At 34.8% G+C, this 13010-nt stretch overlaps 1 protein-coding gene across 1 annotated transcript; it reads right to left on the bottom strand.

Moving 5' to 3' along the window:
* Positions 1-710: 710 nt before the first annotated feature.
* On the bottom strand, positions 711-12689 carry LOC139502390 (carnosine synthase 1-like). Its single transcript, XM_071291835.1, has 6 exons — positions 12460-12689; positions 7775-8584; positions 6794-6974; positions 4509-4805; positions 3439-3701; positions 711-2884 (listed from the first exon to the last, which is right to left on the bottom strand). Exons 1-6 carry the CDS (start codon positions 12670-12672, stop codon positions 1634-1636), a joined length of 3015 nt encoding a protein of 1004 aa, XP_071147936.1. The 5' UTR covers positions 12673-12689; the 3' UTR covers positions 711-1633.
* Between the last annotated feature and the right edge of the window lie 321 nt (positions 12690-13010).

Raw genomic sequence — 13010 nt, 5'->3', positions numbered from 1 at the left:
TAAAAACAACATACCTTTAAATGAAAAAAAACGTAGCTTAAAGAACTCTACCGTAAAACCTTGTGCAGTTTCAGGAGTTCCAGAAGGGTAAGTATATTCTCTACGTGTGGCAACGTCGTGTTGGTCATGGTATACATTAGGTGATCAAGTTTAATATGGTAATGTACGTTTCAGACATTGGAGGAATTATTAATAGAAAAGCAGGAGCCTCTGGCCTTTGATAGTTTCGTATTTTCCATTATTACTGAAATAGTAACATTTTTGTTTAGGGCCAGCTGAAGCACAACTCCGGGTGCGGGATTTTCTGGCTGCATTGAAGATCTATTGGTGGCATGTGGCTGTTGTCAGCTCTTTGTCTGGTTGGTGTCTCTTTGAAGCATTTTCCAACTAAATATGCTAACCATAAGTTGCATCCATCATGATTCCTTAAAATCTTCCAGTAAGTAATTTAAGTCATATCTTTGTGTTTAGGCCAAGTGCATTGCAAATATTGGTCAATTTTCTTTTTGCTCTTATAATGTTCTGTTTTGTTACATTAATTTTGATTTTGTGATATTGTGATTTCAATATTTCTTTGTTATTTTTTGGAAGCGGAGAGGGATAACACATACGTTAAACGTTTCCGTTTATAAGCGTGATTCATATTAGATATTTTGAATTCAAATTTTTCATAATGCTGAATTAAACAATAACAGAAAAAAATAAATCAGTTTCAAAGAATGATTTTTATTTTCATATTTCCCACCTCCATGCATGTACATGTATTTTCAACATTGTTTCATGAATAAATTTAATGGTGAAATATGCTGTTCCAATGAAATGTTCCTGCTCAACCCGTAACAATACCTACACCGGAAGCAACATGTAATCATGTGTTGTCTGGTTATAACAATGATTTAAAAAAAATAAGAATCAGTTTACACACATTGTAAGTAGCATATGATATATAATTACATTTCACAAATCTGTGATTATGATTGGTCGAGGCATTCCGATAGTTACATTTTACTCTCGCATACAACATGTAAATGCAATACCAAAGACTTTCAATGACCTCGTGACAACATTTGACCAATGCATAAAAAAAGTTTTACTCGTAATGTCATTATAGAAATGAATACATTTTTGTAATTGTATAGTTTTTAAAATTAAAGCGTTGAACGGGCGACTTTTTATATGCAGCCCTTAAGTGCTTCTGCCAAAATGTGCTTAGGGCAACGCTTTTATACCTCTTTAAAATTACAAAAAATAAGTCTCAGAAAACAGTTGCTTACACAATTATATTGGAATGTTTTTATGTTGCAATGGAAACAATATTCTAAATAAAATTTATACGTATGTATTTAAATGTCAATATATACACCTTTTCATTGTATATAATGCAAAAATTACATTTATCTGTAAATGAGACGTTAAAGCAAAGTTGATTGATATAGGAGATTGCTATTGTCAAAATTGGAATAATCTAAAGTAAAATCTCCCAACTTTGTACAGTCCTTTGATGAAAGTGATTTGACCAATAGATGTAGTAATGACTAAGCTGGTCCCCTTTTCCTTTTGTCCCTTGTACCAACTAATTTATAAATGTCAAACTGGTAATCCGTCTTAATATGCTAACCATAAGTTGCATCCATCATGATTCCTTAAAATCTTCCAGTAAGTAATTTAAGTCATATGTCTTTGTGTTTAGGCCAAGTGCATTGCAAATATTGGTCAATTTTCTTTTTGCTCTTATAATGTTCAAATTTACATCAACAACTGCTATGTTGCAAAATGGTTCTTCCTCGTCGGTACTTCCGCAATCTTCCAACGAGGCCTCGATCTGGTTATACCGTACAGCTTTCTTTTGAATCAGTGTATTCAACAAATTCAAATTATTTGGATTTTTCAATTGCTGTTTGTGCGCGGATGGAACACACATTGTTCCCAGGATAGTGCATCGTGGTTCGTGCTTAGTAATCACTGGTCTAATGCCCAATGAAATCATGAACGCATAAAGTAAAATATCATGACCATAGCATATTTTTATCCAGTCACGAAGATAAAAACCACCCATTCTAGCATTTATTTCAATCAGTTTTGGCCCTGTGTTTGTCATTTTCATTTCAACGTTGAAAACACCGTCAACGAGTCCAATTTCTGTACAGCACTGATATGCAGCAGTTATCAGCTGACCTTTTCTGTCCAATGGTAAGCATGTTGGCATTAATGCCGTTGTTTCTGTGTACGACCCATTCCTAGTTGGTCCATTGTCCGAGACAAATGCACCAATAAGCTGCCTCTGGAAGATGACCACATCTACGTCATGTTCTGTACCGTCGATATTCTCCATCAGCATGACGTCATTTCCGTATCCGAGTCCAATACCAGGGTGATCCGTCTCCGACCGAAGATGATTCTTTATTTGTTGGTATGTATTGGTACACTGTATACGGTCGCGGACTGGTTTAACCCCAACCGCGCTAGACCCATACTCTAATTTTAACACTGCTGGTGTCCCCACGTGGTCTATTGCTTTATCTATGTCCGCTTCACTTTTAACTGGATGGCACTTGCTGGTATAAAGATACGTTCTAGGAAAATGTGGAATATCTCCTGTTTTCGTTCTTAATACGTTCTGTGTCCAGCTTTTCATTTTGGCAATTTGGGCTGCTTGCTTCCCTGGTCCATTTAATTTCAGTGTTTCGCAAACGGTTGCTGCTAAAGGACCACAGTCTTCCCAAAAGGTAACACATCCATCAACCGCCAACCCTCTCTCTTTAAGAAGCTTTATAATGTATGTAGCATGGTCCTCGTCATGTTTGTGGTCGAGGAAGTTATACTGAATAAAATGCAAAGCCTTAGATGCAGCATACGTCGAATCGTCAGGATCAACTAGAACAACCTATAATATAATGAATATATAGAAAATATAAATCTTTAAGTTTTCAAGGTAAATTCATGCCAGGTTTGGCAATGTGGTAGGGTTACAACTTTTGTTCTAGATATCGAAAATAAGAATCTATAATGAATATAAAATACGGGATATTCTCGCTGTGTTGAAGACTAGTTGGTAGCCTTCGGTTGTGTTCTGCTCTTTGATCAAGTTGTTGTCTCAATTTTATACGTGAGCCAAGGCTTCGTGTTGAAGGCCGTACTTTGAACTATAATTGTTTAAGTTTTACACACTGTGACTTGAATTGAGATTTTGCTCATTTGCACATATATAATATCTCATCTTCTTATTTCTATATAAAATACACACACCAAGACATTATCAATACGATAGACATCATAATAAATCATCATACATATTGCATAAAGCCTTCAAACGGTGTGAGTGTTTTGAAAACTGTGATTTATCTTTTTCTATTTCGTTTTTCACCAGTGTATTTTCGACTTTAAGTTTGAATGTCCTTCCAGTTCTTACATCTCTCCCTTAAATATCAAATGACTTACATTGATACCAAACGATTTATAGCTGTCCCAAATAAACATTTTGCTAAAACCTCCAGCTCCGATTACAAGAACAGTTTTGTCTTGCATGGCGAACAGCTGAGAACGTCTTATCATGGTCTCGACTAGTGGTTTCACTGCCTCTCCCTGTCTATGGGGGTTCAAGAATTCAAACAACTGACAATTAATGGTACAATCATGACTGTTCACTTCTATTCCAACTGGTTCCATTTGTCCGTTTACCATTCCCAGAACGTAGTCTATACCTATCAGATATAATTACGAAATATCACATATGATTCTTTTTATTTCTTTTTATTATTTGTTATTTTTATCTATTATTAGAAACATAATTAACATTACGGGTGTCACATGTGAAGCAGGAGCAAATGAGATTACCTCGGTTTTTTCGTAGAGTTGTTTTTCTTGGTCTTAGCTTTTCTAAACATTGCTTCTTTTGTGGTCTTTTTAACCCAATGTTACTTTGTATCAACTTCTTAACTATACAGTTAATATTCTTATGTTTTCTCAGTTAGACGTTGTTTTTCACATTTTCACATCGAGATTAAGAATTGAACGATGGACAGTAAGTGCGTGAATTTATCTTGCTACCTGATTGGAAGAAATTACGAGACGTGAATAATCAAAGTTTATTGATTGGTTAGGACAATCCAAACCCAGTAAATGTCCTTCAATCCCGTAGAGTATCGGATTTGTCCTCTCTATTTCAGCAATTAGATTTTGCTTGGTCATTAATCATGCATATTCATGATATTGGTACACAGGTAACTTTTATCTATAAATAGTCGAATCTTCTGGAGTTTCGTAAACAACAACGTTAAACGATATATATATATACCACTTCATAACGTGTGACATCACTTGTGTGGTAAAATGTTTTGATTGATGCACGTGGCTATTCTAGTTAATGAATTAATCTACAAAGCGAGAGCACTTTCCATTTTCATTAGCTAAGAGTCGAATAGCCCTTTTTTAAAGGCTAATGCTTGTATGACGCTTCCTACAGTTAATATCTACGGCACATTAAAGATACAAAATAAAAGACGACATACCGATAAGATCCGTCTGAGCTCCGACACCTCCTCTTAAATCTGTTGAAAGCGTACGTTCAAATGCAATAATACTATCCATGATCTTTTCCGAACCTTGGGATACAGTATTTAATAGTCGCTTTATTTCTGCTTTATCCATGTTCCACATTTGCATTGTTGTTTCGAATGAATGGGGAATAGTGTTGTCGCCATTGATTGGTTGATTTTTCAGACCTATCCCACAAACCATCTGTGTTGCAATTGGTGTATCGTCTATTCTTCTACATACATTGGTCCTCAATCTGAACGAGTAATCAGCTGAAAAGAATGATTGTAAAATTGATTAACACTGCATATTTACAGTGAAACCTGTTTAAAGAGATACCAAAACGGTTTTGTCATCAGACAGGTAGTCGTTTGATGCAGGTTGAATCTATGAGAAATATACAATAGATTAATGGGCTTAAAACAACCTTTTGATTAATACATTCGTTTCATAGAATGGTTTGACTTTTTCAAGTTGAACTTTATTCATGAAAGACAGAGATGTACAAATAGGAAGATGTGGTATGATTGCCAATGAGACAACTATCCACAAGAGACCAAATGACACAGAGATAAGAACTAAAGGTCACCTTACGGCCTTAAACAATTAGCAAAGCCCATACCGCATAGTCATCGATAAAAGGCCCCGAAATGACAATGTAAAACAATTCTAACGAGAAAACTAACGGCCTAATATATGTACAAAAAATAAACGAAAAACAAATATGTAACACATAACCAAACGACAACCACTGAATTACAGGCTCCTGACTTAATTGGGACAGGTACATACATACAGAATGTGGCGGAGTTAAACATGTTATCGGGATCCCGAAACTCCTTCTAACCCTCCCCCTAATGTATCAATTATAATATAAACAAGCTATTTTTGCGCCTGTCCCAAGTCAGGAGCCTCTGGCCTTTGTTAGTCTTGTATTATTTTAATTTTAGTTTCTTGTGTACAATTTGGAAATTAGTATGGCGTTCATTATCACTGGACTAGTATATATTTGTTTAGGGGCCAGCTGAAGGACGCCTCCGGGTGCGGGAATTTCTCGCTACATTGAAGACCTGTTGGTGACCCTCTGCTGTTGTTTTTTAATTGGTCGGGTTGTTGTCTCTTTGACACATTCCCCATTTCCATTCTCAATTTTATCTTTACCTTATTCTTTCTTAGCATACACTCGTAGTTAAAAATATGCAAAACAGGGATAAGTGCTTTAGATTTACAACATTCATGACACTTGTAAACTGTATTTGTTTCCTCATTAAAGCATCATCTATTCAGGTAAAGTTCGACACTATTTGTATCAGGGGGAAACAACTTGATAACTTGAAATACAAATGTATAATTGTAAAGAAACGTGTACTCTGTTGAAAACCGTTTGCTGACTTCATGATGTTTTTGGACTTTTTGGCGTAGGGATTCTGCCTCACTGACTTTAAGCAATATCATAGTTAATCACGAATGCACGTAAAGACGGTGTTCTACATTACTGTGTGCAACACTATCAAACGGGTCCGTCATACTGAACGTGTTCGTCATACCAACGCATCCGTCTTATCAAACGTATTCGTCATACCAAACGTGTCAATCATCCCGAACGTGTCCGCCTCGCCGAAACACGTCAATTTTTGTACAATCTCCCCTAAATCACAAATCGGCCAATTGTTATCAATTTAACACCCAACACCTCGTTGTCCGGTTATATACCTCACTAGAAGGTGTCAAATAATTGCGTTGTATTTTCTCTGATAATTATTATATACACAAAAAAGTGTACATGTAAGCTTGCATTATACTGAAAACATCACAGTGTCGTCTTTGCATAATTGTGAAGTACACTTGTTTAAATTATCTAGTGGAAATAGTTGGTGAAATATCTCAGAACGTGGTAACTGAGCTGATACTTTTGTATATTGCACAAATGATATCATGAGTAAGATACCTGGTATAATTTAGAAGTTTTTACTGTTAATAGGACAGAGGGGAATTATTTGGACTTGTATTAAAACCATTGACTTTATTTGATGAAAGTGAACACGTTTGTACTATGCCAAAAATTAACACCTTTGTACGTAACCAAAAACTGGACATGCTTGGGTGCTAGTTTAAGGACACGTTTAAGCGTCCACCTTTGGGACATGTTTCGGCATACAGGGAAGTTGAATGGTAACATTTTAAGGATTGAACACGTTTGAGGAACGTTTATGCGTCTATCATATAAACATGTTTTAGGATATTTTATTATATATATTACCTAGTTTTGGGTTTGTTGATTCTACAGGGTGATAAAATGCCTCAATCATAACTGCATTTTCTACTTCCAATATGGATAATAAGTCCGTCACAGCTTTACATATTTCTTCCACATTTGTCACTTCGTGGAACGACACGCATCTGCTTCCATGCCACATGATACCGGAGGGTTTTACCACGATCTGAAAAAAAAAGAAATAATGATATCGTATAAAAACTTTAATTAACTCTTGTTTGTTTAACGTTCAGTGGCAAATATTTCATGCATGTTCAGCACGATGTGTTGTTTCTATTCCTGGTTTTTATTTTTTATATTACCTCCGGTCAAAATGGGAACGATGCCACGTGAATAGAGAGCGCTACCTCCCCCTATTGCGTAAAATAACCCTTGCAATTACTCTTCGACTTTTAAGATCATTGATAAAATCCAGAATAATCAAGGTTATTGAAAGGTAATTTTAGTACACATTGTAATTAACGTTTATGTGTGGAATTTTTATATTTATGGTTGTGGTGAGCCATATAGTGCACTTATATTTTTTTTTAATTTTCTCTCTGTGATTTAACGAAACAGGAAAATCGTGTTAGTAGCGGTTTTTTTCTGTGTCAATAACGTAGTTTATTTTTCTTCTTTTACAGTTATCAGTAGAACATTTCAATTCAGATTTGGTAATTCAAGACAGAACCATTATCTCATAAATTCTAACTATTCAGACAGTTGCTAAATTGAAAGAAATATTGCAAAAAGCTTATAGCTCTAAAAATGACTGATAAGATTTTTTGCAGCACATGACCCTTGTAGATCAGAATCATCATCATGTTTTATCGGTAAATCGGTTTATCTGCATCAGTCTATATATCTTCTTACTTTCTTAAAAAAAAAAAAGAAGAGAAAAAATATTATTCTGATGGAGAAGGTTGTTTACAAAAATTTACCAGTAACATTTTTGTTCTTTCAATGCCTCAATTCAAGATAGTTTACCTTTCCTATTGACTGAATATTTTCTAACTTCAGGAAATGTTTAACTTTGTCTTCAATGGTATTGTTTACGTCATGTTTTCTTTCAACAACTATAACTTCAATATTTGCATCATTTGGGACATTGTATTCATACGCCGGTTTATAAACAACCGCTAGTGTTTCTGGGTAATATACACCCGCTTCCGCCATCCATATACGAGTCAAAAGTTTATCATCCACATATTTGCACAGCTCAACAGAACTGGACATCGGGCAATCCAAATCCAACTCAACATCCACACCATCGTTTCTTTGACCATCAGTACATGCACGTGTGAAGAAGTTCACAAAGTAGGTACACCGTCTAGGTTTCTCAAAGACATCGATAAAGGAAGTTCCGGTTCGATCAAAAACAATTGCTTTCTTAACAAAAAGCGAATGTTGACCTTCACCTTTGTTAGATTTATCTTTTAATAGCCATGTAGGTGACATCACTAGTAACATTTCGCCCGGACATTGTCGTCCACCTTCTAGCAATATCGCTAGACATTCCACTGGTGATGCCAAAACAACGATTGCAACTTCCGTATCCGGGTGGCATGTTCTAGGTATCTGCGATCGGTCGACAGTCTCGGGAAGATTGTTCTCGAACAAGCTATACTGTAAAGCATTGTAGTAATCCTGGATATGTACGTCATCTTTGGTCAGTGAAACAGTTGAGTCGGGAGGTCCAAGATCTACGTTTGTGTTCCAGGCAGTATAACTACCTACTGTCGTCGTATATTCCACCGCCTTCTTAGCTAGTTCCTCCTGCTTCCTACTTATCTCGTCCTAAAATAAAAAGTCATGTCGTAAAGTAACTATATATTTTTTTAATAAAGATGTCGGACTAAATTCATAAATATTCTTTTAACATGGTAATTAGGTATATGAAGATGTGGTATGAGTGCCATGACTAATGAGACAACTCTTCTTCCAAGTCTCAATTTGTTAAAATAACCATTATACTGTGGATTCATTTATTTTCGTGATTTCAGGAAAACTAGCATATTCACGGATATTTAATTTCGTAGTTTTGCCAAAATATGCATTTATTCCTTTAGAAAATTTGTTATTCGTTGAATATTTTAATTCGTGGTTCTCCTGTACCCACGAAATCCACATATTGGTATCCAACGAATATAAATGATTCCACAGTAGTTAAAAGTACGGTCTTAAACACGGAGCATTGGTCACACCGAAATGTTCACTAAACTCAGGGACAATCGTTAGTAATACAAAAATTGATGAAAAATAATACAATTTATTATGTAAAAACATTTGAAACTTTCCACTAGAGTCCAAAATAGGGAATTTTTTTTTACGTTAAAGTTTAGAAACTATATTTCATCGTATGTCCTTTAAAAAAGAGCAAAACTTAAACTGCACAGCAAGCTATAAAGTTCCCGACAAGAAAATACCTGTCCGATAATGGGCTTATTATAGGCCTAGTCTAATGTTTATCATAGCCAATGCTAAACGCAACATCTTTCAATAAAAAAATCGCGATTATTGAATGAATTGCTGTTCAAATTGCTATTCGATTATCACTGGTGAGTCTTGTTTACACTAAACGCTCGTCTGCCGTACACAATTATAAGTCTGGTATACATTTTTTTATACTATATCGCAATCAAAGGTAAAGAGAAAGTGATTACAGACAAAAAAGTTACCAGGCAAATCGTTTCGAAAATGTTATGTTAAGTATTTTGTATTTTAAAACCAATGAGCACCACATTATATAGTGATCTATGTTGTGTTATTGCCAGTTTCTAATTGCATGCGCAGAAACTTTAAACAAATGTCAAAGAATTGAAAATACGCATTTGCGAAATTGTCTTTTTGTCACATTCTCTAATTAATGAGTCAATGGACTTTTGAACTTTTAGTTAAACATATGAAGATTGTTAAAATACGGTTTTTTTCAGTACTTTTGAGAATTTTTCTGACAATTTTTCCAAGTAAAGTAGATCAAATGACATTGACATACACTTTCTATAAATATAAATGTTTGCCATGAAAAATGTATAATATTACATTTTAGAAAAAACGTGACATTTGAATTTAATTTTTTTACACAATTTTCTGTTAAAATGGATATAAAATTTCATTATCATATGTAAATATAATGTTATCGTTATCAATATTACATCATTAGTATTATTGATCATTATTATAATTCAGGAAGTAAAGGGTATGACATCAAAGGAAGTGCATGTGCATCAAGTACTGGGTCTCCTCGTTGGTTTTTTGATTATATGATTACTTTTTAATTATAATCACCAAAGTAACTATTGATTTACTAGACCAACCATTTCATGATTATTTGATTATTTGATATTCTAGAATTTTATTTTTACCTCACATGGCCCAAAGGGCGAAGTGAGCTTTTCGCATCACTTAGCGCCCGTAGTCCGTCGTCGTCCGTCGTCTATCGTCCGTCGTTAAATTTTACAAAAATCTTCCTCTGAAAATATTGGACAAAATTTAACAATCATCATTGGGCGAAACAGGCTCATTTGAGCCTCTAGTTGATTATTTGATAATCTTGTTTCAAGAAAGTACTGAATGATTGTGATTATTTTGTCAAAGAATTGTGATTATGTAATTACTTGGACATCCCCATGAGGGGCCGCAACACTGTAGTGTCTGGTGTTTTGAACAATAAAAAGTGTGCTGTATTTGTAAGATTGGCATCTCTGAAATAGTTTAAATATTTATCTTATAGAGGCGATAGATACCAATGTGAAGTTCAAACTTATAACTTGTTTATCTGTTAAAGAGAGTCGAACTTAAAAATAGCTTTCATTCATCTTGTGTTAGGGAGGGTAACTATCCTTTGTTTAAAAAAATGTGTGATTCTAAATTTCATTAAAAGCAACTATTTGTTACAGAAGGCCAGTCAATAATGCAAAGTAGGGGAGGGACGTCACGGGTATAGATTCAGTATTGAGCTTCAAAAATAATTCGTGTTCTTGTATTCTTCTGAATAAGAACTATATATTTCATTTTCCTTAGTTGCTTCTGTTACTTATTCTGACATCGGACTCGGACCTCGTTTGAACTAAGTATTATTATGCGTATTGCTGTGCGGTTTTTTTCTGCATTGGTTAGATGTATAAGGGGAGGGTCGAGATTTCCCAAAACACGTTTAACCCCGCCGCATTTTTGGATTGTCTCAAGTCAGGAGCATCTAGCCTTTTTAAGTCTTCATATTGTACGTTTGTTTTAATTTTAGTTCATTTAGAATGAAATTCAAAACAGTGTGGCTGTGGCCATTGATTGACACATTAAATTCATCCATTGACTGGGACAATTTACGTGAACGTTTGTCTGTAACGACCACTGTTCACGACGTACCTACGATAGACATTTAAACTGTGGGGTTACCAAAGGTTTTTTAACGCCTTTAATTATAAAATAATTCGAAAAAATAATCCGGAATAACCTTTATGTTTTGATTTATATAATTGATATAAATCAAAACATCGTGTTATTTCTGATTAATTTTTCGAATTACTTTTTTTAAGGTGTTGAGATCCTTTGGTGACACCATAGTTTAAGTATCTTAAAAAAGTACATAGTGAGCAGTGGTCTTTACATACAAACGTTCACCTAAATTGTTCCAGTCAATGGATGAATTTAATGTGTCAATCAATGGCCACAGCCACACTGTTTTGAATTTCATTCTATATGTTTTGGAGTTTAGTTCGAGGTCCATTTTCACCGAACTAGTACACATTTTAAATTAGGGGTCAGATGAAGGCCACCTCTGGGTGCGGGACTTTCTCGCTGCATTAAAGACCCATTGATGGCCTTCGACTGTTATCTGCTGCTCGGTCGGATTGTTGTCTTTTTGATATATTCCCTTTTCCATTTCAATTTTATATAGGTTGTTCTTGAATGAATTGTGTGTTCGTTATAAATTTTTTTCATTAAAATTTTACAAATCATATATGTAGACTTTATGACAATAAAGTATAAATTGCCTCAACTAATTTAATTATAAAGTAGGCGGCATTAATTATTGTCTCGACACACAAACCGATACACAGAGAGGGAATACCCCCCCCCCCCCCCCCCCCCAAACCACCACCACCATCACGTTGATTGAAGGTTCGTTGTTTAATGTCCAGTGACAACTGTTTCGTGCTTGTTAAGGACGAGAACAAGTTAACTATAAAAACAATAGGTAGGTCGTGTAATATTAGAGGCCTTCCGGGGTGATTGTCGGGGAAATTTAGACTGCCTCTAGAAAATGCGGGTTTATTGGATAGGGACAGAAATTTTGCCTCGCAATAGGCCATCTACGGAGCCTTCAAAGAGTTGATGCAAGGGTTCTTAACGTGCAAATAGCGTGGTACTCTCTTTACACGAGGCATCGGATTTAACGTCCCCATTCTGAACGGAGGTGCATGGCTGCAAACTTGATATATCCCGCACAGCCAAACGGACGCCCCACTTTGACAAGCGTTTTACTGCCAGTCGGGAGAAAACCAAGTGACCATATTTCTATTCCCTAGTCACCCTTGAGGGTTATTTATGCATGGGAAAAGGTAGTATATCAGTATACTTAAATTATCTAAGTTTATTATCTATGATATTTTAAACATATTTTATAAATGATAATTATTATAATATAATAACACACTTCCGCATTTGCTTACCTGCTGTAATTGTAAAGAATTATCCTCAGCAGAAATTAATTTCTCCGTTGAAACCGACATCATCAGCTGAGATTTTTGATAAGTTTGATAGAGATTTCTTCTTAAATACGCGTCATACTTTGATGTAAACATTGACGGACGAATGGTAGCGTGTTGTAGGAGGGGAAATCCTACACCTGGCAGCAGACGGTAAAATTTAAGCAGACGAAACATATTGAAGTCGTGATGTTCAATTATTTTCAGATATTTGTTTAATTTTGATTTATAATTAAGTTTTATCATTATCATTGTTTTAGTTTGATAAAATTATCAAATTGTTTATTTTTTTTGCATCATGATTTTTTAAAATTTTATTGTTATCTTTTTTTATTAATCATGCACAAATTATATATATTGAATTCTTATGTCATGCATTTTTTTTTTTTTTTGCGATCTATTTTCTTATGCTGAACTTATAAATTAGAGTAAAGACGTGGAATAATGTTTCTACATTAAAAAATACATTGTAGACGTAATGAATGAACGTTCTTTTCAAATTGATAAGATTTCCA

The sequence above is a fragment of the Mytilus edulis genome, chromosome 14 (assembly GCF_963676685.1).
Source record: "Mytilus edulis chromosome 14, xbMytEdul2.2, whole genome shotgun sequence".
NCBI classification, from domain to species: domain Eukaryota; kingdom Metazoa; phylum Mollusca; class Bivalvia; order Mytilida; family Mytilidae; genus Mytilus; species Mytilus edulis.
Note: the sequence above shows the minus strand (reverse complement) of the source record. Positions and strands in the feature narration are given on the sequence as shown.